We start from the raw sequence: 27,820 nt of genomic DNA on the forward strand, positions 1-27,820 counted from the left end.
TGTTAGCCAGGATGGTCTTGATCTCCTGATCTCGTGATCTGCCCATCTCGGCCTCCCAAAGTGCTGGGATTACAGGCTTGAGCCACCGCGCCCGGCTGAAAATGTATTCCTTTTAAGACTACCATACAACAGGTTAAAGTAATAATAACTTAGATATTTATGATTTTATAGTTTTGTAAGTGCTTTTCCTGTATTGTTTCATGTTATCTCCATTTACTGACTCGGGACCTGAAACTCATTCAACTTTAGCAATGTGTCTGTCCCACAGTGACAAGATTACATTGCAATTACTGTATAACCCTTGAACTTAATTTAGAAAAGTATGCAATACTATTCATTCTAAATAAAATAGGTCTTTGGCATATAAGAGGTTTTCTAATATATTTCTCCAGATATTTATTGAGCCCCTGTACAAAATAGAAATGTCTTCTCATCCCATCACCACGTACACACCCAGCACTGCTTCTCCTCAGCGTCCTGCATTCCACAGCTTATCACTTTTCATAACGAGTATCTACAGTTTGCACATGGGTCCCAGAGAGTTCAAATAACTTGTTCCACATCACGAAGGTACTAAGGACAGACTGGAGTTTGGAAGCCAGGCAGTTTGGCTGCAGAACTGTGCCTCTTACCCTGCACTTGGGTTATTATGTTTCAGGCACCTAGCACAGGGCCTGAAGTATAGCAAACTCCTAAGAATCATAACTATTATTGATAGTTTTTTGATATTCAAACCCTTATGATTATGCAATTTAGGCTCCCTAGTGTGACTTCCAGGCCATCTGGTTTGCTTATATTGATTCTTCCCCTAGATAGAGGGAAAGAGCCATTCTGATGAAGATTTTTACCAGTTAGATACTTAGTTATTGGTTTTTCCAAAAGGAATCCAGTTTACTTTGGCTGTGAGCTATTTTGACAAACTACAGTGAGAACTCTGAAAGTTAATAGTTTGTATCTTCTTTAGGGGTGTCATTGGAGAATTTCCCCCTCTGTAAAGAATTGCTCATTCCACCTGGAACCCAAAACTATATGGTGAGAATGCGACTCTATGACATCAACCGTCGGCAGCTGAACCTCACCATCCGGATTGTGTGTCGAGCAGAAGGATCCTTAAAGATCTTCATTTCTGCTCCATATTGGCTGATTAACAAAACAGGTACATACAGGGGCTGCTCGAGTAGGTCTTTGGCGTTGGTCATGGGAATTCAGATTTATTTGCTTAGCTAACTAAATGGAGCCAATGCAAATAGATTACTTCAACAGTCTGAGCTGCTGAAACATTCCTGCTTCCATCATAAATGCTTAATCATGCTCAAAACTGTCCTTTTAGGCAAGGAACTGAGCCCACTAAATCGATTCAGTTTTCACTCTTTTCCCCCTTGATGATTTTGTTGGTTCACCATTTGCATCTCTTTCAGATAGACTGGGTAGTATTGCTGTAAACTTTTCTCTCCTTCCTAAAGGGTTGCCACTGATCTTCAGACAGGACAATGCCAAGACAGATGCTGCAGGCCAGTTTGAGGAGCATGAGCTGGCCCGGAGCCTGAGTCCTCTCTTATTCTGCTATGCTGACAAAGAGCAGCCAAACCTGTGAGTACAGTTATTTATGGGAAGGGGAAATAAGCTCCTAGGGAAGGGAAGAAATTAGTAAAGGCTATAATATATCCGTGTAAGTAGAAATACACTGTAGATAACAATCCTGACTTGGCAGGGGAATAGAACCATGACCTAATGGGATTTTTGGGGATCTAATTTCTATGTTATTTGATACGGAAAATAAACCATTTGGTTGGTTTATAATGAAAGCTAGTTTTATTTTACATGCATTGAAGTAGTTTTCCTATTCATAACTCTGCCAACGAAGAGAAAGCCACGTGTTCTTCTCTTCTCTGCGGTTTTTCTTCCCCTGTAAACTTTAGCACAGGCACAGGAGCTGGCATCAGAATGGACATAGACTGGTTGTTTGGTAAAGCCATCAGCCTCATTAATCCAATCCAGGATTTGTATCACATTTGGAAATTCATCCCTTTTACCCTTGAAGTAAAACGTGCCATTTTATGGTCTCAAAGCACTCATTGCATGTTTAAAAGCAGGGACAAAAACAACTGTGAAGATTAAGTGACATGTGCTTTTAATGTATGGTAGGAGCATTAATTCACTTTTGTTCTTGGTTTTGACATTTTGCTTTTTACAAGAGTCTTTTAATAGAGCTCTAATCAAAGATAAATGGGTGTATCCAATAGTGCTAAAATGCCATACCGCGTTATCGGTAGAATTATGCTGACAGCTTAACAGAAAGTCTTCTGGAGTACCACACTTCAGTGAGTACTGATGTGTTTACAAGGGAAGGTTGGAGTGTAGATTAGTGTTTGAGGCAAGGAAAGAGGATTGATGAGAGTTCTGGATATTGTAGGGGATGCAGCTAGCCTCTTGGCATGTGCGGCAAGCCCAGTCTCATTCTTTTCTTGAAATGATTTGGACAGTTTTAGATTTAGGACTTGACATGTGTCACACAGTGTGTTTTATCTATGAATTCCACAGCTCCCAAAGCCATTTTCACATAGACCATCTCATTGGATTCTTTCCACCATCGCAAGGGTGTAGGCAGGGCAGGAAATATTGTTATATTTTAAGATGAGGAAACAGGCTCAGAGAGAGTGCTACCTGCCCAAGTTTACATCCTTGTTAGTGGTAGAGCGGGAACACACATTCAGGAATTATGTTGCCAAAATCTGTGACAGGACACTGACCAACTAAACAATGTTTTGCTATTCTAATAGTATCAGTCTGGCTGGGTGCGGTGGCTCATGCCTGTAATCCCGGCACTTTGGGAGACCGAGTTGGGCACATCCCGAGGTCAGGGGTTTGAGACCAGCTTGGCCAACAGGGTGAAACCCCGTCTCTACTAAAAATACAAAAATTAGCCGGGTGTGGTGGCACACGCCTGTAGTCCCAGCTACTCGGGAGGCTGAGGCAGGAGAATCACCTGAACCCGGGAGGCAGAGGTTGCAGTGAGCCTAGACTGTGCCATTGCACTCTAGCCTGGGCGACAGAGCAAGATTCCATCTCAAAAAAAAAAAAAAAAGTATCAGCCTTTATAAGTAATGCATCATACCTGCATCTTCTGTACATATGCTTCTTGTGCTTTTTAAAATGGACCCTTGAAACAGCAGAGTCAGGAAAGGATTCGTTTCACTTGAATACTTGATTTTTAGGGTAATATTAGAAATTGTACCCTTTTCCTCATGTGTTATACTCATAGAATCCTAATGTTTTCTCCTTGAGCACTTAGTTGTAGATGTCAGTAAGTTTCACACACTGTTCCGCTGTGGCTGCCTCTAAGATCCAGCTTTAACCACTGATGAATTTTCTCACTGTGCTAAGGAATCACATGAGAGTGAGGAAGAGAGTCAATAGGAGAGATGGAATTTGGGTGGTAACTATATTAATGTTTCCCAGTTAGAACAGCCAGATAAGACTTTCTCGTGGATGAATATCTACATCTTTGCTTTTCTGCCCCACAGCTGCACGATGAGAATCGGAAGGGGGATTCATCCAGAAGGCATGCCGGGCTGGTGTCAGGGCTTCTCCCTGGATGGTGGTAGTGGTGTCCGAGCTTTGAAAGTCATCCAGCAAGGAAACCGCCCAGGGCTGATCTATAACATTGGTGGGTTACATTTGGGGCAGTGGGAGAATCAGAACTGTTGGCTGATGACCTCAGGCCTGGAGGAATGAGCTGGCCATGCATTTTGGCCTGATTACAAGTGCTGATTTTCTCATTTGGCATTGGGTCAGGTATCTGTTCTCTGAATGCTACACTGATATCAACACAGATCTGTTCTCCTAGGGATCTGAGGAGCCACCTAAACACTGCCCTTTTGAGGTCTGTGGCTCTGTTTAATTTCAGACTCACCTGTGTCAGGAAAGTATCAGTTTGGCTTGAATCCTTGTTTTTCAGGGGAATAATAGGAACACTTAGCATGCCTTTCATCCTCCAAGTATTCCCACGCATTCATTAAAATTTGCAAGCCCTAAGAGGGTAGGAAGCATTGTTCTCCTTGAAACTGAAGGAGAGAGGTTAAGTGACCTGCCTAGATGCAAAGGGGAAGTCTGGGTCAAAAGTAGAATTAGGATTGGGGCATACAAATTAAATGCACTTGGTGGTTGTAGTAATTACAGCAATCTCCAGACTAACTTTGCTTATGGAGATGGGAAGGGTGGAAAGGGGAGGAGAGGATACCGTACCCATATGCCTCAGAGCCACTTGAGAACACTCAAAAGATTCTCTAAAGAGTTAAGATAATTTGATTGAAATATGAATCAGGGTAAAAATTGTAGCAATGTATCCTTTCAGTATATAATTTCCCAACATCTCAGAGCAATGTTTAGTTTTGAACATTGCAACACCATCTATGACTGCATGGTCCTGTAGAACTTCCTGTGATGATGGCAATGTTCTATTTTGCACTATCTAGTAGTAGCCACTAGCCACATGCGGCTGCTGAGCGCTGGAGAGAAATAAGGCAAGTATGGCTGAGGAATTGAATTTTTCTTTTTATTTAATTTTAATGAATTTAGGTTTAAATAGTCACATATGGCTACTGGCACCATTTTGGACAGTATGCACATAGTCAGAGTTCCTTCCAAGAGCAAGGAAAAACTGATGTGATATCATTTACATATTTATCCTGAGTCCCATGGAGAGTCAAGGATATGTTTAGATGTCTAAGGATTTATTAATAAAATAATCTTCCAAGTATAGTTTCCTTTTTGGGTTTTTAATCATAGGTTTATATTCATTCTCCCTTGACATGTGAACTGTCTTCTTAAAGTTGACATTAAGATTTTTAAAAGAAATAAACTTTATTTGATCTTGCAGCACAAGATAGTTATCTTAACTTTTTCTCACTTTTGTTTGCTCCACCCCTTGAATAGGCAAAGGCTGCTTCATGCTGAGTTTGGCTTTCTGCTGGGGTATTTTGCCCTTGATGTATTTTGCAAAGCAAGCTACCACAGGTTGGCTGGAAGCTGTAGTTGGGACAAATTGGGGTGGGAGGAGCTTGTTCCTTTTAAAGCAGCTGGCACTGAGAACCACAGAATTCTTGCAGAGGCCAGTTGAGCAGACTGATCAGACATACGCAGTGATTGCCCATATAAGTTGTTTTGCTAGGAGCATTCACTAAGGCTCATGGCATATGTTTTGAGGGCTAAGACTGTGGTTTAAGTTTTGTTGATCCACCTAGGGAAGAGATAGAAGGAGTGGCCTAAGATAGGACTTTATAATTCTTGAGGGTCATGAACTTTTGCCATGTCTTCCCACTAGGGAATTTGTGGAATCTCCTGCTTGAATATTTTGAAGAATAGGATAGATAACTAGCTCCCTATCAGGAAAGTTTAAAGCGTAGTCCAAACTGAAAAACCAGGGACAGCCTTGCCAGGTTAGCCTCACATGGATCTCCAAAAAGAACGATTTTGTGCCTGTTGATCTTATCAGCTTATTGATTTATCAGGGGTTTCCTAGGGCAATATAAGATGTGAAGGGGGTGAGCTGAGATCCGGCCACTGCACTCCAGCCTAGGCGACAGAGCGAGACTCCGTCTCAAAAAAAAAAAGATGTGAAGGGGGAAAGAAGCCCACCTGTTTCCAAAAATTGAGTGTCTGTTTTCTTCCAGAGTACCCTAGACTCTTTTTGTAATATTAAGCTAGACACATCTTTTGTAGTTAGGCTTTCTATTAGATATCACCTGACTATGATACTGTTGATTTCTGACAATGAAAGCTTCTCTGTATGTCACAGAAAGAAGCGATAGGGTATAGCGCCATATGCCAGTATTACATAGCGTTTCTTAGATACAGAGTTTTAGAGAGATTTTTGTGTGTGACTTTTCTTAGTCTTTCAGGTATTTTCAAGGCTTATGTTAAAGGAATATCAGAATTTTCAAGCCAGTTTAAGTGAATTACAACACTAACAGATTGGAATATTTATAATTGGGATTATGTTGAGAAATCTGTGACACCTGGTTGTCAAATCCTAAGGTGGGGTTTTCTGTTTTAATGGTTCTCTTGATTCTTGATGACTGCTGAGTGGAGTGGACTCCTTGTACATGTCCCATCACAATACAAGCAAGCCTGATGAGGGTGCTGCTCCGGAGGCTGACCACCTGGACTTGAATCCCAGCTATGGCACATACTAGCTGTGTGACATCGAGTCAGTTACTTAGCTTTCCATGCCTTTGTTTCCTCATCTGTAAAATGGAAATAATTAAAATATCTAACTTAGAAGGTTGTTATGAGGATTCAATATAAAGCCTTTGGTAGAGGGCCTAGCAAGTATTAAGAGATCAGTCATTATTATTATTGTTGTTGTTATTTTTATTTCTATGATAAATATTTTTATCAATGGGTGACCAGAGCTCAGCCCAGTACCTTGAATGTCATTGCTATATTTATTGTCTGAATGAGTGAGTGAATAATTCATCCCACTGAATTTTTTATTTTTAACAAGTGTCATCAGAGTTGTTAAGATAGTTCAGTGCTTTTCTTTATTTGGAACCGGCCGTCTTGAGATTTCCTTTGGACTGTTTTCTTATTTTTTCCTGGTACATAGTAGATGCTGAAAACAGTTATTTTATGAATGAATAAATTCTTTTATTTATTTATTTTTTTGAGATAGAGTCTCGCACTGTCACCCAGACTAGAGTGTAATGGTGCGATCTTGGCTCATTGCAACCTTCGCCTCCTGAGTCCAAGCAATTCTCTTGCCTCAGCCTCCCAAGTAGCTGAGATTACAGGCGCCCGCCACCACGCCCGGCTAATTTTTGTATTTTTAGTAGAGACGGGATTTCACCATGTCGGTCAGGCTGGTCTCTAACTCCTAACCTCAAATGATCCACCCGTCTCGGCCTCCCACAGTGCTGGGATTACAGGCGTGAGCCACCACGCCTGGCCATGAATAAGTTCTCTAATACTTAGCATTATGTTTGAGCTGGATTCTTTGGCAATGGGCTAAAATAAAATACTAGACAAGAGTCAGTGGAGTTTAGAACATTACAGAATCCGACTAAGTAATCTGAAATTTCCACTATATCCTGTAAAAGTGGTAGGTTCTCTAGAAGGAAATTTTGTATCCTAGGTGTAAGCAAAAAAGTATCATGTGAAACTGTTGTAAGTATTCAGCTTCATAAATGGAAACCTAAGGTATGTGTGACTAGACACACTGTGAAATGGTACACATCGTGTGAAGAAACTAGGAATTAAGGGGGTATTGATATTGCCTCTGAACCTTTTTAAGGCCTAAATGGGAATAAGGAGTAATAATACTTTGAGTACAATTGCTATTTTCATTACATTCCTAGAAGGTTCAATATCCTGTCTGGGTGAGAGAGTTATTTTCTCAGAGAAACTAAGTAACTGTGAAGGTTATTTATTTTTGTTAGACCAAGAGTTTTCACTCTTCATGGTTAATTTATAAAAGTGGTTCTTGTTATTTGTAGGTATTGATGTCAAGAAAGGCCGAGGTCGATATATTGACACCTGCATGGTCATCTTTGCCCCCCGTTACCTGTTAGATAATAAATCATCTCACAAGCTTGCATTTGCACAGAGGGAATTTGCCAGGGGACAGGTGAGCAGTTTGGTTTTGAAGGATGAGAGTGCCTATGTAATAGCACGAATTTTAATGTTGTCTTCCATGAAGACTGTACGTTCTGTTTTGTGAGTAACTGCTCTGTAACTTTGGTACCCAGAGAGCTCCTGTTAGAGGGTAAGGCTCAGAGTAGGTACTCAGTAACACTTAATGTCATGAATCGACTTGACTAAAGCCCGTGATCCTGTGTGTTCTAGGGAACAGCCAATCCTGAAGGTTACATCTCCACCCTTCCTGGTTCCAGTGTGGTGTTCCACTGGCCCCGCAATGACTATGATCAGCTCTTGTGTGTCAGACTGATGGATGTTCCCAATTGTATTTGGTCTGGAGGCTTTGAAGTCAACAAGAATAATTCCTTCCATATCAACATGAGGTCAGTTTGAGACTCTAAATAGAGACAAAAAAGTAGCCCCTGTTTGAGATGCAGTACTGTAGTAACAAGCCCGTATTGCCTTTTGTAAAATGGGCACAAATATTTCTGGCTCAGACAGAGGTCTTAGAACTTGCAAAGTCCGGGGAAGTGTGAGCGGATAATTTGATGGAATAAACTAAAGGAGGTGTTGCCAGTTTTGACCATGGTGTAATTGCTGTTGTCTAATCCAAAAAGTAACACTGAGCTCATATTTTGATTACCTGCAACTTTGAAAGATCTGTCTGCATTTAGATGGTAACGCTCATTATAAATATTTTTGTATTTTCTGACATATTTATATAAACCCTTCTTTCATTCGATGCTGTTCTACTAAATCATCTGGCTTTCTACACCTAATGTGGTAACACTCAGTTCTTGTTAAGAAAAATTAACCAGGCCGGGCACAATGGCTTATGCCTGTAATCCCAGCACTTTGGGAGGCCGAGGCGGGTGGATCATGAGGTCAAGAGATCAAGACCATCCTGGCCAACATGGTGAAACCCCGTCTCTACTAAAAATCCGAAAATTAGCTGGGCATGGTGGTGTGGTGTGGCTGTAGTCTCAGCTACTTAGGAGGTTGAGGCAGGGGAATCACCTGAATCCGGGAGGTGGAGGTTGCGGTGAGCTGAGATCACACCCCTGCACTCCAGGCTGGTGACAGAGCAAGACTCCATCTCAAAAAAAAAAAAAAAAAAAAAAAAAAAATCAGCCTTAACTAGCCCAGGATAAGGTCAGCTTTCTTCTTGCTTTCATCATATACTTTAAAAAAAGTATTTAAAAATATTTTAAATTGTAGTAAAACAGACATGACATAAAATTTACTATTTTAACCATTTTTAAGTATTCAGTTAACTGGTGTAAGTACGTTTACATTATTATGGAAACAATCCCCCAAACTTTTTTCATCTTGTGAAACTGAAATTCTGTACCCATTAAACAGCTCCTCATTCCCATGCCCCTCAGCCCCTGACCACCATGTTCTACTTTGTGTAAATTTGACTGCTCTAGGTACCTCATGTAAGTTTAATCATACGGTATTTGTCTTTTTGTGACTGGCTTATTTCACTTAGCATAATGTTGTCAGTGTTCATATTTTTGTTTATTCGCCTATTAATGCACACTTGGGTTGCTTCCGCCTTTTGGCTATCATGAACTGCTACGAGCATAGGTGTATCAGTATCAGTTCCAGACCCTGCTTTCAGTTATTTTGGGTATAGATGCAGATGTGGAATTGTTGGATCACATAATCATTCTGGTTTTAATTTGTTGAGGCACCACCATGGTTTTCCGGAGTCGTTGCACCATTTTACTTTCCTGCCACCAGTGCACAGGGTTCCACTTTCTCCACAGCCTCACCAACACTTGTTTTCTTTGGTTTTTGACACAAGCCTTAAGTGATAGTCGCGCCTCTGTATAATGGGTGTGAGTTTAAATTCGTATTTCCTTAATGATTAGTGATATTGAGCATCTTTTCATGTGCTTTTTGGCCATTTGTATGTCTTCATTGGAAAAAATATCTATTCAATTCCTTTGCCAATTTTTGAGTTAGGTTGTTTTCGAATTGTAGGAATTCCTGTTCTAAGCGTTTTATAGTTTTAGCTCTTACTTCTAGGTCTTTGATTAATTTGGGGTTAATGTTTGTGTATGGCGTAAGGTGAGGGTCCAGCTTCATTTTTTTGGTATGTGGATATTTGGTTTTCTCAGCACCATTAATTGAAGAGACTCTCCTTTCCCATTAAATGATCTTGGTACTGTTGTTGAAAATCATTTGACCCTACATGTGGAAGTTTATTTCTGGGTTCTCTATTCTATTGGTCTGTATTTCTTTATGCCATTACCACCCTGTTTTGATTGTAGTTGCTTTGTATTAAATTTTGGAATAAGGAAATGTGAGACCTCCAACTTTGTTGTTCTTTTTCAAGGTTGTTTTCTCTATTCAGAGTTGCTTAGATCCATATGAATTTCAAGGTGGATTTTTCTGTTTCTGCAAAAAATGCTATTGGGATGTTGATAGGGATTGCATGAAGTCCATAGGGTTTTGTAGTATTGACATCTTAAAAATTATGTTTTTCAGTCCCTGAACATGGGAAGTCTTTTCAATTGTGTCTTTAATTTCTTTCATCGGGCCGGGCACAGTGGCTCACGCCTGTAATCCCAGCACTTTGGGTGGGCGGATCGCAAGGTCAGGAGTTCCAGACTAGCCTGACCAACATGGTGAAACCCCATCTCTACTGAAAATACAAAAATTAGCTGGGTGTGGTGGCGTGCACATGTAATCCCGGCTACTCAGGAGGCTGAGGCAGGAGAATCACTTGAACCCAGGAGGCGGAGGTTGCAGTGATCTGAGATTGTGCCGTTGCACTCCAGCCTGGATGACAGAGTGAGACTCCGTCTCAAAAAAAAAAAATTTCTTTCATCAAATGCTTTTGAAGTTAAAGAATCTGAAATCAGTGCTATTTGAACATGTTTAGAGGCAAAATTTAATCTTTTATACTTTATGGTCGGCTCTTTATTGAGAACACTTATTACAAAGGAACAGAAATACGGTAATTTAACAATAGATGTTCCAAAATAGTTCTTCAAAATAGTGGTTTTGTTTTTGTTTTTGTTTTTATTGGAAATAGAGTCTTGTTCTATTGCCCAGGCTTGAGTGCAGTGGTGCAATCATAGTTCACTGTGACTTTGAACATCTGGGCTCAAGTGACCCTCCTGCCTCCAGAGTAGCTGGGACTACAGGCGTATACCACCATGCCTGGCTAATTAAAAAAAGAAAAAGAAAAAAAGAAAAAAATGTAGAGACTCACTATGTTTCCCAGGCTGGTCTAGAACTTCTGGTCTCAAGTGATCCTCCTGCTCTGGCCTCCCAAAGTGCTGAGATTACAAGTGTGAGCCACCGTACCTGGCCCCCAAATAGGACTTATATTTGACTTTTAAATGTATTATCTGATTCCATAGTGAGCCCTTCTTCATTATACTTTGCCCCGGCCTTTTTTAGTGTAAATTGGATCCGGATATAGTGGTTTTTAGGCTATATTTTTAGGAGCTGTTGGGTTTTAAGGAGGTGACTCTAGTGCCCAAGGGGGTCTACTGGGTAGGGCTCTACACTCTCATCCCTACCTCAACCAGCACTTTTGTCTGTTAGCATAATGCGCTCCCTGTAAGATTTTATTTGGGTGAAGGAGTGGGGAGGGAAAAGGGATTCTATAGCTAAAACGATCATTGTTTTTTACATTCCCTGGGTAGAGGCAGGGAACATCTGTTGTGTGAGAATTGGAAGCCAGTTTGGAGGAGGAGGGTGATTTGTGTAATTTTTGTTAATCCTTTTAAAATGGTTTTAACGTGCAGTCCTAAACTACTGCGAACAGACCTATGCCATCTATTTAATTTACTTTCTTCACCTTTTCATTTGGAAACAATTTAAACTATAGGAAAGTTACAAGAGTAGTAAATGAATATCCCTATATCTTTTACCTAGATTTACCAATTTTCAGCATATTGCTACCTGTTACTTCTCTCTTCACATACATGAACACAGATTTTCCTTTCTGAACTATTAGAAAGTAAATTAAAGTCATCATGATACTTAAGCCATAAAAACTTCACTCATCACCTAAAAATAGGGACATTTTTCTAATTAAATATAATACTGTTATCACATACTGATGAATTTAACCTTGATATGTTTTCTAATAAATAGTTTTCATAGACTGAATGAATGACTGAAATGTCCTTCATAGCAACTCCCTTCCCATTGATCTAGGATCCAGTCAAGGATCATTTATTTTACTTGGCTCGTGTATTCTCTTGTCTCCTTTAATCTAGAGTAGTCTCGCTTTGCCCATTTTGTCTTTAGTGACATTGACATTTTTGAAGACTCCAAGCTAGTTTCTTGTGGAATGTCCTATTTTCTGCATTTGGGCAGTGATTTCCTGTCTATAGATTTGGGTCAAGTATTTCTGATAACTATACTACCTGTGTGATGCTGTGTGTTTTCCACTGTGTCACAGTAGGATGCCTGTGATGTCTGTTGGTCTCATTATTGGTGGTGGTATAAGTTGTTCATCACCTGGTTAAGGTGGTGTCCAGCAGGCCTCTTTTTTGTGAAGTTTCCTTTGTTCTTTGTAAATAAGAATAATCCCATTGAGGGAATAATTTAAGACTAAGTGAATATTCTGTTTCCCAAAAACCTTTCATTCAATGGTTTAATGGTTCTTGAATCACTTATTACATTGGTGGTTGCAATGCAGATTATTAAAAAACTAATTATTGCCTGTAATCCCAGCACTTTGGGAGGCCGAGGCGGGCAAATCACGAGGTCAGGAGATCGAGACCATCCTGGCTAACACGGTGAAACCCGGTCTCTATTAAAAATACAAAACAAAAAACAAAAAAAAAACTAACTGGGCATGGTGACGGGGTGCCTGTAGTCCCAACTACTCCGGAGGCTGAGGCAGAGAATGGCAAGAACCCAGGAGGCGGAGCTTGCGTTGAGCCGAGATCGCGCCACTGCACTCCAGCCTGGGCGACAGAGCGACACTCTGTCTCAAAAAAAAAAACAAAACAAAAACAAAAACAAAAAAACTAATTTTGTTTTTATTTTTAATTGAGGTGAGGTCTCACCATGTTGCCCAGGCTGGTCTCAAACTCCTGGGCTAAAGTGATCCTCCCACCTTGGCCTCCCAAAGTGCTGGGATTACAGATGTGAGCCACCATGCCCAGCCAGAAATGCTGATTTTTAATTCTCTAATTTCCTCTACATTTATTCACTGATAATTTTCTGTTAAGGTAAACTTTTCATTTCCTTCAGCGATTTATTTATGTATAAATGTATGTATATGTACACATACACATACATATATGTACATTATATCCATCCATCCATCCTCTTCTGTACAGCAGAATATCAGTGTATAAATGTTGAAGAAATGGGAGAATTAGAAAATCACCATTTTGTAATCATATTACCAATTTCTACTTTTTTCAGATGATGAAAGAACACACAGTGGGCTGTAAGTTCAGTGATATTGACTGAGGCCCAAACAGTGTTGTGATTGTCAGAAATATGAGAAGTAAGTGGATTGCATCTTGTCTCCTACATTTTATGTAGCCTCTTTTGTTTCCTTGTCCTGCAGGGATACCTTGGGAAAATGCTTCTTCCTACGAGTGGAAATTACTCTCCGAGGAGCTACATATAGGATCTCATTTAGTGACACAGATCAGTTACCTCCTCCTTTCCGAATTGACAACTTTTCTAAGGTATCAAGTGGAGTTGAGAGCCAGTTTGACTGTTTCATGTGTGGGAGGGTGGAGTGTGTGCTGCCCTTCACACATGGTACAATACCTTTTCAAGTTGGGTTTCAAAGAAGCTATGTGGATAGGTTCTTTATATCTGGACAATCCTAGAAATCCTTACCATTAAGAGGTGTTTTCTGCTGATTATTTTGATTGCTGGGCAGCCTTGTCCGGGCAGAAGTAATCTTTTAGCCCCCAGATTTATTTATTTTGACTAGAGTGGTTGGTTGACGCTATGTCCTCTGTAGACATCCCATTCAAACAGAGAAAGACATCGGCTTGTCCAGTGACAATGGGAATGGGCAACTCTGCTGTTGGACTTAGTTACAGTGAGCGTTTTCCTAAATTTTTCAAGAAAGTCAATGTGGAAATCATTCGATTCTATTTTAATTATGCTTTTGAATAATAATAGGTCTTATATATGATGATCTGTAGCCAAATTCCAAAATTCTTATTTTTTTCTGTATTCAAAATGTATCATAGGGGGTTTGGGCTAGAAAGATGCCATTGGAAGGATAGAATTGCTCCCCCTAGATATTTGACTTGGCAAAGCTTTTAAAGCCCTTCATTCCATAGGATGTGTATGTGTGTGTGTGTGTGTGTGTGTGTGTAGCACATGTCCTTTAATTGGTGAGTTTTTTGGAGTGTGTGAGATGATAAGAAACATTTGAAAGGTGAGATGATGAATTTCACTGGGGCTTATTCCCTGTGTAAGATTCATTTAGGAAGGATTTGGAACTTAAACCTAGGAAGCACTGACTCACTTTTCAGTAACCACACTCTGAATGAAAGTCCTCTTTGTCCTCTCTGCCATCACTCTAGGTCCCGGTTGTCTTTACTCAGCATGGCGTAGCTGAACCCAGGCTCCGGACTGAAGTGAAGCCCATGACTTCATTGGATTATGCCTGGGACGAACCCACCCTGCCACCGTTTATCACTCTGACTGTTAAAGGGGCAGGGTCCTCCGAGATCAACTGCAACATGAATGATTTCCAGGATAATCGGCAGCTTTATTATGAAAATTTCATTTACATTGCTGCTACATATACGTTCTCTGGGTAATTCTTGATTAAATTACTGTTCTTATAAAGCAGAAGGTTCTAATTATTAACAGGTTTTAAATGTTAAGCAGTTTCTTAGGAGACCAAAGTACAAAGGAAGATTATTTCATTCTTTACCAAATCCTAGGCTCAGTGTCTCTCTTAAGAGGTCATGTAATTTAAACTCTTGTCTTTTGGCCAGGTTAAAATTTATCCAAAGAGTCAAGACCCTTCATGTGTTAAAGATCTCTCCCAAGAATTCATTCTAGTATTTAAATTTTCTTTTTGCTATTTATTAGTCTGTTTTGCCTGTTTCCGCTTTTGAAACTGACTAACCTTCATCACAATTATTCAAGTTATCATTCTCACTCTCCTCCCCCACCCCATTGAGAATCCTGATTAAGCAGACACCTAAGGGTCTGTCTTAATATTCACCTAAAGCCAAATACAGTAGCTTAATTTCACAGCCATTCCATTGCCTTCACTGTTGTTTGACTAGTTGTATTTAGAAAAGTCAGGTGAAGAATATTGAGCTTATTTTAATTCTTCTGTTAGATTGCCATGCAGGGATTCAAAACACTGGGCTTTCAAAAGTAGTCATTCTACCAACACATAAATATAGCCTGTTGTTTCTGTGCTGAAATAACAGGGCCAATTTTAAAGTGCATCTGTGAAGAAATGGAAAATAGCTTAATCTTTAACATTACAAATATAAATCACCTGATGAATAGGGCGTTTAAAGTCACATTCCTTTCCAAAATGTTCAGAACATTTTTGCATATGAATAGGATTTTTATACATGCTGGGGCCCAGAAGATAATCTCTGGGTTTTTGCATTATCTCTCTGATCTGCTTAGAGTCCAGATTTCGCTAGTAATAATTGAATTTGCAGAGAAGGACCATTCTTTCTTTGTTGACGTTCCCTTTGGTAATGATGGTGCTAGGATGTTTATCTTGTTGTAATTGAGTCAGTATGTTTGTTTGTTGTTAATTTGTTTTTAAAGATTATGACACTTAACAGTGGGACATGCTTAAGGTTTAATGCCTGAAAAACCGAATCCAAATCTGGTTGTTTGTTATGTTTTTCTCCTTATGTTCTGTAAATTCCAGTAGTTACTAAGCTCTTTAACTGAAGAATCCTAGTGGAGGATTATGGGCTTAATGGGTTGAACCGATATGGAACAGATAAAGAGAGAAGCTCCTGGAATCTTGGTGTGCAGAATCTAACAGCAGAATTAGAATAATCTTACTGTGCTAAGAGGTTGAGCCATCTTTTGGAGTATATTAGATACTAATTCTTTGCATTCTTGGAAGGAATAAATGATGAGGAAGAATATTTTTTTAATTTTGTTTTTGAGGTGAAACTCACATAAAAGTGACTATTTTAAAGTGAACAGTTCCGTGGCATTTGGTACATTCATAATGTTGCGCCATCACCACCTCTACCTAGTTCAGAACATTTTTATCACCCCAAAAAGAATCCAAAATCTATTGAGCAGTCACTCCCCATTCCTCCCTGTCTCCAGCCTCAGGAAACCACCCATCTGCTTTCGGTGTCTGTGGGTTGACCTATTCTGGACATTCACAGAAATGGACTCATAGGAGGGACCTATTTTGTCTGGATTCTTTCACTTAACATAATGTTTCTGAGGTTTATACACATTGTAGCATGTGGCAATGCTTCATTCTTTTTTTTTTTTTTGAGACTGAGTTTCACTCTTGTTGCCCAGGCTGGAGTGCAGTGGTGTGATCTCCACTCACTGTAACCTCCGCCTCCTGGGTTCAAGTGATTCTCTTGCCTCAGCCTCCTGAGTAGCTGGGATTACAGGTGCATGCCACCACGTGCCTGGCTAATTTTGTGTATTTTTAGGAGAGGTGGAATTTCACCATGTTGGTCAGACTGGTCTCAAACTCTTGATCTCGTGATTCACCCACCTCGGCCTCCCAAAGTACTGGGATTACAGGCGTGAGCCACCGCGCCCGGCCCGTTCTTTTTATGAAAAGTACTCAGTACTTTTTGTGGCTGAATACTATGCTATTTTATGTGTATATTACATTTTGTTTATCCAGTTATTCGTTGATGGACATTTGGTTGTTTCTGCATTTTGGCTATTGTAAACAGTGTTGTTGTGAATATGCCTGTACATATATTTGTTTGAGTACTTGTTTTCAATCTTTTGCTTTATACAGAAGAGTGGAATTGCTGGATTCTATTAGAATTCTATGTTTAACTTTTTGAGGAACCGCCATACTGTTTTCCACAGTGGCTAAACCATTGTATATTCCTACTAACAATGTACAGAGGTTCCAGTTTCTCCACATCCTCACCAACATGTGTTGGTTTTTGTTTTTGTTTTTATTTTTATTTTTGTGACAAGGTCTCTGTCACCCAGGCTGGAGTGCAGTGGCACAATCTTGGCCTGCTGCATCCTCGATCTCCTGGGATCAAACGGTCCTCCTGCTTCAGCCTGTCTCATAGCTGGGACTACAGGTATGCACCACCATGTCCAGCTAATTGAAAAAAAACATTTTTTTTTTTGGTAGAGACAGGGCCTCACTATTTTGCCCAGGCTGGTCTCAAACTCCTGGGCACAAGCTATCCACCTGCCACAGCCTCCCAAAGTGCTAGGATTACAGGTGTGAGTCACTGTGCCAGGCCTGGTTTTGTTTTGTTTTGTTTTGAATGATATCCATCCTACTGGGTTTGAAGTGGCATCTCATTGTGGCTTTTTATTTGCATCCTTAATAACTAATGATGTTATGTGTCTTTTCATGTGCTTATTAGTCATTTGTGTATATTCTTTGGAGAAAGTGTATTCAAATACTTTCCATATTTCAAATGGAATTAGAGTGACGCTAAAGAATTCTAAGCTTTATGGAATGTTCATACCTCTGCCTCCTGAGTAACTGGGAGTGTGGTGGTGCAGTTTCAGCTCATTGCAACCTCTGCCTCCCGGGTTCAAGCAATTCTTATAGCTCTGCCTCCTGAGTAACTGGGATTACAGGGGCCTGCCACCATGCCTGGCTAATTTTTGTATTTTTAATAGAGACAGGATTTTGCCATGTTGGTCAGGCTGGTCTTGAACTCCTGGCCTCGAGAGATCCACCTGCCTTGGCCTCCCAAAGTGCTGGGATTACAGGCAGGAGCCACTGTGCCTGGCCGAAATTTTTGCCTTTTTATTGTTGAATTGTCAGAGTTCTTCACATCTATCAGTCTCTTATCAGATGTATGATTTGCAATTTTTTTCTCCCATTATTTTTGTGAGTTGTCTTTTTACTTTTAGATTGAAGTTTCTCATTTTGATCACGTATAATTTATCTGCTTTGGGGGAAACAAAGATTACTTGTGCTTTTGGTGACATGAAGACTAGTTTTTAATGCTGAATTCATTACCCTTTTTTTTTTTTTTTTTTGCTAATAGGGGTTAATAGAAAGAGGAGAATAATTTAAATAAAATTTCCAAACAACCTTAAGTGTAGCCAGGCTGCAACATTCCGTAAAGCTTAGGATTCTTCAGCGTCAGAGAAATGTAACACGATTGAATTGGAGGGAGTTGATTATGAACGTTTTGTTTTCTTTTCATCCTAAAGGGACCTCTGATTTCTTGCCAAGACTTGGTAATGCAATGATGCTGATCATCTGCTTGGCAGAATAAAGCTAATTTTTGGTCCCTTGAATTGTCTGGCTTGGCATTTTCTTTGTTTGTCTGTTTGTTTGTTTGTTTGTTTTTTGGAGGCGGGGGTGTGTGGTTGGGGCAAAGTCTGATTCTGTCTCCCAGACTGGAGTGCAGTGGCGCAGTCTCAGCTCACTGCAACCTCTGCCTCCCGGGTTCAAGCGATTCTTATAGCTCTGCCTCCTGAGTAACTGGGATTACAGGGGCCCGCTACCACGCCTGGCTAATTTTTGTATTTTAGCAAATACAGGGGCAAAGTCTGATTCTGTCGCCCAGGCTGGAGTGCAGTGGCCGGATCTCAGCTCACTGCAAGCTCCGCCTCCCGGGTTCACGCCATTCTCCTGCCTCAGCCTCCCGAGTAGCTGGGACTACAGGCGCCCGCCGCCTCGCCCGGCTAGTTTTTTGTATTTTTTAGTAGAGACGGGGTTTCACCGTGTTAGCCAGGATGGTCTCGATCTCCTGACCTCGTGATCCGCCCGTCTCGGCCTCCCAAAGTGCTGGGATTACAGGCGTGAGCCACCACGCCCGTCCAATTTTTGTATTTTTAATGGAGATGGTGATCTGTTTTGCCTGAGCTGGTACTCATCTTTTGCCATGTTGGTCAGGCTGGTCTCAAACTCCTGGCCTCAAGAGATCCACCTGCCTTGGCCTCCCAAAGTGCTGGGATTACAGGCAGGAGCCACTGTGCCTGGCCGAATTTTTTGCCTTTTTTTTTTTTTTTTTTTTTTGGCCTCTAAAGATATATGGTTATACTTTTACATCTGAATTTTAAGTCACTAAAATTATTAAGAAAAGAAAATTGTCAGTGTGTCTTCTGAGAGATGAATCTTGGAACTGTGTAGAGAAAAAAATGCAACCCTGATCTTTGTGTTCTTGTATCAGACTTTTTCTTCTATGCTTTAAAAAATTTTATTCTTTAATAAAAGTTTTCGGCGTTTGCTTATTAATAGTTGAATACATGTGTGAGTATGTGTGTATATCTGTATCTATATTTATATGTAATATATATATTTTTTAAATTCTAGCTTGCAGGAGGGAACAGGCAGGCCTGTGGCTTCCAACAAGGCAATTACCTGTGCAGAGCTCGTGTTGGATGTCTCACCCAAGACACAAAGAGTCATTTTAAAAAAGAAGGTAAGAGAGCTTACCATCCGAGTTTAGAATACAAGGTTTTTAGCATTGGACGGGACTCAGGACCACCCAGTTCAGAGTCCTTATTTCATGATGAGGCCACAGGGACTCGTGTGGAACCCAGGCCTCTTGGCAATTCCAGGTCAGTGTTAGAGTGATGAGTACCAGCTCAGGAGTAAGATGACTTCTGGAGTGGAATGTGATCACCACGTGTGATCAGCAGAACGTGAATAATAAATATACATGGAATCACCAAGGGCTTGGTGACTGTTAAGCAGACAAAAACAAATTTCTAAAATTAAGTAGCAATAATTGTAACATTTTATGTAACATTTTATAACTTATAGAACATTTTCAGTTATTTCACTTGATGAGGATGACAGCTAGTAAATAGGAGAGTAGATAATAAAAGAGTTACGTTGACATTTAAAATTAGGTAAAAGTGTATGAATTGGCATTAAGAAATGGACCTCTCCTTTTCAGTTGGAAACCAAGTGTAGAAAGTTTGACATTTTAGGTTTTGGTTTGGTTTGTTTTTGTTTTTTTACTTTTTATTTGGAAACAATCTCAAATTTCCAGAAGATTGGCAGGAATTTTACCAAAGTGGGGCTGTGATGTTGATTTGTCCTCTTACTGGTGATTTTAACTTACTGCAATTGATGAAGAAGGTATGTGATAGCCTTTTCCACTGAGCAGTGAGGCTACTCTTTTTCTTTATAATCAGTCAAGATTTTGTGGCGTGGGACTTTGAGACTATGTAAACCTCCTATTTGTCATATTTTCTATTTATGTATGTGTGTGTGTATGTGTCAGTATGGGCTGCTGTTTTATTCAGTCTTTTATCTGTTACTGTGTCAGTATGTGTGTGTGTGTGGGTATGTATGTACTTATTTATTTATTTTCGAGAAGGAGTCTTGCTCTGGTTGCCCAGGCTGGAATGCAGTGGCAGGATCTCAGCTCACTGTAACCTCTGCCTCCTGGGTTCAAGCAATTCTCCTGCCTCAGCCTCCTGAGTAGCTGGAATTACAGGCACCCACCACCACACCTGGCTAATTTTTGTAATTTTAGTAGAGATGGGGTTTTGCCATGTTGACCAGGCTGGTCTTGAACTCCTGACCTCAGTTAATCCACCTGCCTTGGCCTCTGAAAGTGCTGGCATTACAGGCGTGAGCCGCCTTGCCCGGCCGGTATTTATTTTGATGCTCAGTTTTTCTTACCTTTGGCCAGTGGGAGCTCCTTTAACCTTCTGTGTCCTTTCAGCATGTGCCCTCACTTCCTTACTTTCTGACACAGCAAGTTATCCTGAGTCCATCTTATATTTTTCGCTGCACTATTCCTGGAATTTGCCATTTCTTCAGGGAGCCCTCATCCCTTCCATCAGAGAATGGAATTTAGAAACTTGAGATTCATGAATTAGGTGCACTTGTTGTTGTGGTGGTGTTGTGGTTCCCAGGCTGTCTCAGAAGACCTAGGGTTTTTTAATCTATGTATGCACAAATATATGTGTGTTTTATGTACATATTTATATACTGTATATATATATTTATTTCTATGTCTGTATACCAAAAAGTAGCAGTTCACACCAATATTTCCAATTCTAGTCCAGTATGACAAAGTTCATTCTAATTTTCTCCCTTTCCATATTTGTACTTCCCTTGTCCAGCACTGAGAATATATTTAATGATTTGATCGGTTCCCCGGAATGTAACTCATCCTCCGTCACCACAGTTGTCCCATGTCCTATATGAACACCCTGGTTTCTTCCCTTGGGCTCTGATATCCGTGTACTGGGCAGCCCTGCCCCCTTCCCACCCTGCCCTTTGCAGGAATGCCCTCCTCACCTCCTTCTCTGATGCTCCCATTAAACCCCTCCCCAGCCTCCCACCTTGGCTTCAACCCCTGCTCTGGGTTGCCCCATCACCTAGGTGGATGCCTTCCTTGTTCCACGTGTGCTTCAACAGTTCCACAGTGGGCCGCCACAACCCCCATCCCCAACACACACACAAGCCCCATGGAGTTCTGCCTTCCACAGCCCCATCTAAAGATTGTAGGACTAAATTATTAGGGAAAGGAGGAAGGGAACCGGAAGGAGGATGGTGCATCTCAGATTTTCAAGTGGAAATTTTGGTAGTTTCCAAATTATGATGAGCCTGCACAAATGGGCAGGCAGTAGAGGAATCCCAGTATGGAAACTCGATCTCACCTGGGTGTCTGTGTGTTGATTCCCAATCTGTAGCATCTACAGGATAACCGAGATGCTTTTCCTGTTGTTTCCGGTGCTGTGGAGAGGTATTTTCTCTTCCTGTGAACACAGAAGCAAGCATGTGGGAATTGGAGATGGGAAGCACAGCTCAGCTTCATCTCTTTTGGCAGTCAGAGGAGGCAGTAGCACATAGCAAAGAGAGCATGATGTGTTTTTAGGTTTGAGTTATGGCTTTGCCACTTAAAGATATATAGTATCCAGTATTTCCTGTTTCTCTCAGTTTCATTTTTCTACTGACCTCCCAGGTTTGCTGGAAGGATTAGCTAAGATAACGTACATAAAGTGCTCTATAAAGAGATGTAATGATAATAACACAACAAACATTTATTGAGGCTCTACCCTGTGCCAGGCATGTACTAATAAGCACAAAAAAAAATAAATTACATTTATTACACTTATCACAAAAACCATGAGACAGTTTCTGTCTTTGACAGATCAGGAAACAGAGGCTCTAAGAGATTAAGTAACTTGTCCAGGGTCATTCAGCTTGTAAATTGTGTAGCTGGATCTCAAATCCTAGCATTTTGACTCCAGTGTTCATGCTACTTTGTTAGTTTTTACCTTGTAGAATGTGATGAAAAGCTATCTGTCCGGCCAGGGGTAGCATGTAAATGAGTTTGTGGTACCCTGATTTGTCTGTTGCTCTGGAGGAGTTCTTGACTGGTGGGAGTATATGTGATCCTGGCAGGTCTAGCTGGAGTATAGGTGTAACTGAAAAGGAACGATACAGATTGTCTTAGAGAGGCAGCATAGAGCAGTTAAGCGTGCTGACTCTGGAATCAGGCTGCAGAGATTCAGATGTTAGACCTACCATCTAACTAGTTAATGTCACCGTGGGGAAGTTGCTTCATCTCACCGAGGCTTAACTTCCTCATCTGTGAGGAGGGGTAGTCATAGTACGTATGTCACTGGATTGTTTGTAGCATTAAATGAGTTTTTTTCTTTTTCTTTTTTTTTTTGAAACAGAGTTTCACTCTTGTCACCCAGGCTGGAGTGCAATGGTGCAATCTCGGCTCACTGCAACCTCTGCCTCCTGGGTTCAAGCAATTCTCCTGCTTCAGTTTCCTGAGTAGCTGGGATTACAGGCATGCGCCACCATGCCCAGCTAATTTTTGTATTTTTAGTAGAGACGGGGTTTCACCATGTTGGCCAGGCTCGTCTTGAACTCCGGACCTCAGGTGATGCACCTGCCTTGGCCTCCCAAAGTGCTTGGATTACAGGTGTGAGCCACCACGCCCGGCCTAAATGAGTTATTTTATGTAAGTCTTGTGAACCAATGTCTAGCACATAGTAAGTTCTTAATAAGTATTATGACTTCTAGTATATAATGGATTATATAGACTTTCATGATTGACCTGGAAGCCCAACTGCTGTTTACAAAATATTTCTAAAGAGAAAATATATTTAGAATTACTAGCAATCTGGCCAGGCACGGTAGCTCATGCCTGTAATCCCAACACTTTGGGAGGCCGAGGCAGGCAGATCACCTGAGGTCAGGCGTTTGAGACCAGCCTGGCCAACATGGTGAAACGCCATCTCTACTAAAAATACAAAAATTAGTCAGAGGTGATGGTGCACGCCTGTAATCCCAGCTACTCGGGAGCCTGAGGCAGGAGAATTCGCTTGAACCCAGGAGGAGAAGTTGTAGTGAGCTGAGATGGCGCCATTTCACTCCAGCCTGGAGAAGAGGAGCGAAACTCCATCTCAAAAAAAAAAAAAAAAAGAGAATTACTAGCCATCAATTAGCATAACCTTTGAATGCAACCAACTTAACACTTACATACAATCAGCTCATGAAAATTGGACATCATCAATATAGTACATTTTCCTTATCAACAATGGGGACGGGGAGGAAGGCCTCTGGTAAATTCTGATTGACAGTCAGATATTGAGTATATAGTATATTCTTTATGTAATTGCAGTCTTCTTTAAGGTAAGGGCACCGGACGGTCACCATCTGGAATGGCAGTGATCATGGCAGTATAGCTAGTGTAGGAGGCTGCCCAGCCATTTGTTTCTAATTTCTAAAAAAGGAAAAAAATTCGGTTATGAAAAGAATACATTTGTTAAAATGCACATTATTTGTAATTTTGGTTGTTTGGTTCAAGAGGTTAGCATATCTTGCCCTAAGAACAACAAAGGATAGATAACCATGAAAGTTTGAATTAAGCATTTATATAATGTGGCAAATGTCTAAGTAAACTTCCTATATGAGAACTTATTTAGCCCTAGAGGAAGCTCTTGAAGTGAGGAGCTAGCTGTGGCCGCATATAATGGCTCTTTCTCTTTTTGCTTCTCCTTACTTAACAGGAACCAGGAAAGCGTTCTCAGCTATGGAGGATGACAGGAACAGGAATGCTGGCCCATGAGGGCTCCTCGGTTCCTCACAACCCCAATAAACCCTCAGCCTCCCGCTCCACCGAGGGGTCGGCCATCTTAGATATTGCTGGTCTCGCTGCAGTGACTGACAACAGGTAATTTTCTAGGCAACTTTTGATTTAAGCTCATTGCTTTCAAATTCAGACTTGGAGGAAATCTACACCAAAAACCAGGAGTTCTATAAATGAAGTAAAAATGTATATTTTTTTCAATGACAAAAGCCTGTCATATTCCCAAATAGGAGTATTGGGCTTTCCCTTTAATTTTTTTAAGCTATGATGACAATACCCATGCAGATGTTAAGAAACTTCAACCAATAAAATGGGTATAATGTGAAAAGTGAGTATTTCTTCCACCCAAATTCCAGTCCATCCTTATTCTGAGGAAGTAGTTTCTTTTTTACATCTTTCTAAAAACTTTGTTAAATCCTTCAAAAGCAGAAATTAATTAAGAGAATAATCAGATGTATTTTTATGAATAAATCCTTGGATTCAAATTAGCTCTTTAAGTTTGAGTAAGTTACTTTATTTGCCTATGCCTTAGTTTCTCCATAAAAATCAGTGTGTTTTCAGTTAATACCTTATTTCCAGAAAACCTTTAGTTGACTTACAAATTAAAACAGAAAAGAGTTTAGAACTACAATAGAAAAAAGACTGTTGGAAAGATTTTACATATATTTAGCAGTTGTTCCTTCCATACTACATGATAAGTTGCCGTTTTGAGAAGGCGAGAAGCTATATTATTGTGTGTTATGAAATCTTTAATGTCTTACTTTGTGTCCCCTCTTCATGTTTTTCCATTTTGCTTTATTCCTCTTTTCTTATCAAGAGATACCTAACTACCCTAGGATTCAAGCTAACTACCCATTCGATTTTAAGGGTGGAGGGTATTAGAAGGAAGAAGAGCAAAACCGTCATCCTCATGTTCCCTTCAGGTGTGAAACAGGTGACTCAGAGGGTTCATGGTTCATTGTACATTCCGTTTTCCAGATACGAGCCACTGATGCTGAGAAAGCCTGACCGCAGGCGAAGCACAACTCAGACGTGGAGTTTCCGAGAGGGAAAACTGACCTGTGGGTTACATGGGTTGGTCGTCCAGGTCAGTTGTTTTTGATCCCCAATCGCAGCAAGCAGTGGTTGAGCCTTCTTTGAAACATTAAAGTCTCTACTGAGTTATACATGATGACTTGTTCAACGGGAAAACGAATTACAGAGCAATACTTACTCTATTCCATTTTAGTTAAAAGGAAGTCAGAGTTTTGTTGTGCATTTGTATATGTTTACATGGGAAAAGTTCTTGGAGATGGTATGCAATACATGTGTTAAGAGTGATTGCCCTGGATGATAAGATATTTTTTTCATGGCTTACCTGGACTTTTTCTTTGATGACATATATTACCTATGTAATTTTAAAAAGAAAAAAAGTGTAACTAAAAGTCCAGCACTAAGTTAGATGAATTAGATTTAGACCTGTGAAGTTAATGGCATAGCTGCAAGTCCTCTGTAAAGGGTTCTATGGCCTGGTGAGCATTCGTCAGGCATCTACGTGCTCTTGATTCTGTTCATTTTGGCCTAAATAAGCATTGATTTGCTGTAGCAAATGTCAGAATGAAGATTACCGGACAGTTTCCTCTGTCGTCTCCTCAGCCAGTCTACCTCATGATAAACTCCCAGCTACTTTCTAAGCAAATATGTGTTTGGCAAATTACCAAGGGTTTGGATTTTCTGCCCCTTCTGGCCTCGGGCTGGGAATGAGAACAGGGGTCTGAGAAGTAGGAAGGTGTCTAGGAGGTCTGGGCATACAGTAGAATAGCACCTGCAATTGTGTGTGCAGTTCAGTCCAGCCTGGGATTTTACGCAAAAGGGAAACAGGAGACTATCAGACCCTTGATAGAGAGCTCTGAGTACTTAAGATTGTACTCCAGGGCAGTTTGCAAAAACTGTAAGGAGCCTCTGACTGCTTTTGGTGAGATTTATTTTCTTTATCTCTATCGCCCTGAGCTTTTTTCATCAAAGACAAGCTGCTTACTTATATGTAGCACACATCTGGAATGGATTTGTGATTTTCAATTAGCAACACAATTCAAACTTCTAGAGGCAAAGAGGGCTTGTTATAATTGGTGGGTTTCATGTCTGACCCTGACTTCACTTCTAGTTTGTTTCTAAAGCCCATGTAATTCCAGTGCTCTTGGAGCATTTTCTTCCTTAAAATCTCTTTTTGGTGTTTGTTGTTTTGTGAATCGATTTCATCATTTCCCTGCTTGTTAGTGACTGTATAATAACAGTATTCAGCAGAGCAGAGTGTGTTTTGGTTAGGGAAGTAAGCTTGTTTCAATCTTATTACGCTGAATAAAGTTCATTGAAGACATTAAAACATTTTCTGACACTGCTCTTATTAGGTTGTATATGTTCTTTCTTTCTAAACTTATAATAGCTATAAAAAGCTTTCTTTGTGTTGAAACCTGTACTATAAACCCTGCTCAAAGTTTGCTTTTCATGAGTCAGTATTTAAAAGTTAACAAAGGGGATTTAGACACACTTTGCCATTGTCTTCTCTAGCCTTGTATTTGCTTTCCCACAGCCATCATCCTGTAGACTCGATTTACTTGGGGCATGTAGCGAGAAGGTGTTTTCCTCCAAAGGCCTTGTTAAAGCAAACTAAATATGGCCTGAGAAGGACTCCGTACTTCTATAATTGAATCCCTGTGGACGAACTGTAACCTAGCGTAATCGGCAGGCAAGATTGAAATCCTAATTTAGGAGTATGTGCCTGTAACAATAGCTGAGCCTTGGCCAGTCACAGCAGCGATACTTCCACTACTCATAGACAGCTGAGTGTTCAGACTGTGCTCAAATAAGGCAAACGCCAACCTGTAACCAATCCAGCTGTTTACTTCCAATTTCTGTACATCACTTCCCTTTCTTTGTCTATAAATTTGTTCTGACCACGAGGCATCCCTGGAGTCTCTCTGAATCTGCTGTGATTCTGGAGGCTGCCTGATTTGCAAATTGTTCATTACTCAATTAAACTCCTTTAAATTTAATTTGGCTGAAGTTTTCCTTCCTTCCTTCCCTCCCTTCCTTCCTTCCTTCCTTCCTTCCTTCCTTCCTTCCTTCCTTCCTTCCTTCCTTCCTTCCTTTCCTTCCTCCCTTCCTCCCTCCCTCCCTCCCTCCCTCCCTCCCTCCCTCCCCGCTTCCCTCCTTCCCTCCCCCCTTCCCTCCTTCCCTCTCCCCTTGCCTTCCCGCTTCCCTCCCTTTCTTGACGGACTCTTGCTCTGTTGCCCAGGCTGGAGTGCAGTGGCACAATCTTGGCTCACTGCAACCTCCACCTCCCGGGTTCAAGCGATTCTCCTGCCTCAGCCTCCTGAGTAGCTGGGATTATGCCTGGCTAATTTTTGTATTTTTAGTAGAGATAGGGTTTCACCACGTTGACCATGCTGGTCTCAAACTCCTGACCTCAGGCGATCCACCCGCCTCGGCCTCCCAAAGTGCTGGGATTACAGGCTGAGTCACCTCTCCTGGCCTGAAGTTTTTATTTTAACAGCCTGAATAACTGGGTATCAGGTGACATTCTCAACTCTGTATTCCATTCTAGAAGAAACACCGTCTTTTGAGTATTTGGTTTGGTTGTCCAGCCACAGGCCTGTTTGGGGAGGTTTTCAACTCGAGAATTTTCCTCTTACTGGAAAGCTGAATGATTATAATAATTATTTTCTATTTTCAGAATATTTCAGATTTTTAAGCAAACCCTAGTAGGAATACTCAAAGAAACAGCTAGTTTTGACTACTTTTTTAGAAGTTTATTTTAATGACAAGAAGTTAATATCAGTAAAAGGCAGAATTAAACTGATCTACTATGCATGAAATTATCTTATTCATAATTACCCAAATTTATGAGCATAACTTTTAATCTTACTCAAGTAATCCTACTGTTTTTCATCATCTGCAAAGCTGAACAAATAGTAAAGTCTTTGTTGCAAATTGAT

At 40.6% G+C, this 27,820-nt stretch overlaps 1 protein-coding gene across 6 annotated transcripts in view; it reads left to right on the top strand.

Annotated features, from left to right (window-relative positions):
- The window catches only part of VPS13D (vacuolar protein sorting 13 homolog D), a 282,995-nt gene that overhangs the window by 129,106 nt on the left and 126,069 nt on the right, over positions 1 to 27,820 (top strand). For all 6 annotated transcript variants that reach the window (XM_050787581.1, XM_050787591.1, XM_050787600.1 and 3 more), the window contains 10 exons: positions 965 to 1,156; positions 1,464 to 1,590; positions 3,525 to 3,667; positions 7,494 to 7,624; positions 7,843 to 8,018; positions 13,190 to 13,313; positions 14,172 to 14,407; positions 19,088 to 19,196; positions 23,767 to 23,930; positions 24,825 to 24,933. In XM_050787581.1, the coding sequence (XP_050643538.1) occupies positions 965 to 1,156; positions 1,464 to 1,590; positions 3,525 to 3,667; positions 7,494 to 7,624; positions 7,843 to 8,018; positions 13,190 to 13,313; positions 14,172 to 14,407; positions 19,088 to 19,196; positions 23,767 to 23,930; positions 24,825 to 24,933 (1,511 nt within the window). The remainder of the gene's footprint in view (positions 1 to 964; positions 1,157 to 1,463; positions 1,591 to 3,524; positions 3,668 to 7,493; positions 7,625 to 7,842; positions 8,019 to 13,189; positions 13,314 to 14,171; positions 14,408 to 19,087; positions 19,197 to 23,766; positions 23,931 to 24,824; positions 24,934 to 27,820) is intronic.

The sequence above is a fragment of the Macaca thibetana genome, chromosome 1, assembly GCF_024542745.1.
Source record: "Macaca thibetana thibetana isolate TM-01 chromosome 1, ASM2454274v1, whole genome shotgun sequence".
Classification (NCBI taxonomy): Eukaryota; Metazoa; Chordata; class Mammalia; order Primates; family Cercopithecidae; genus Macaca; species Macaca thibetana.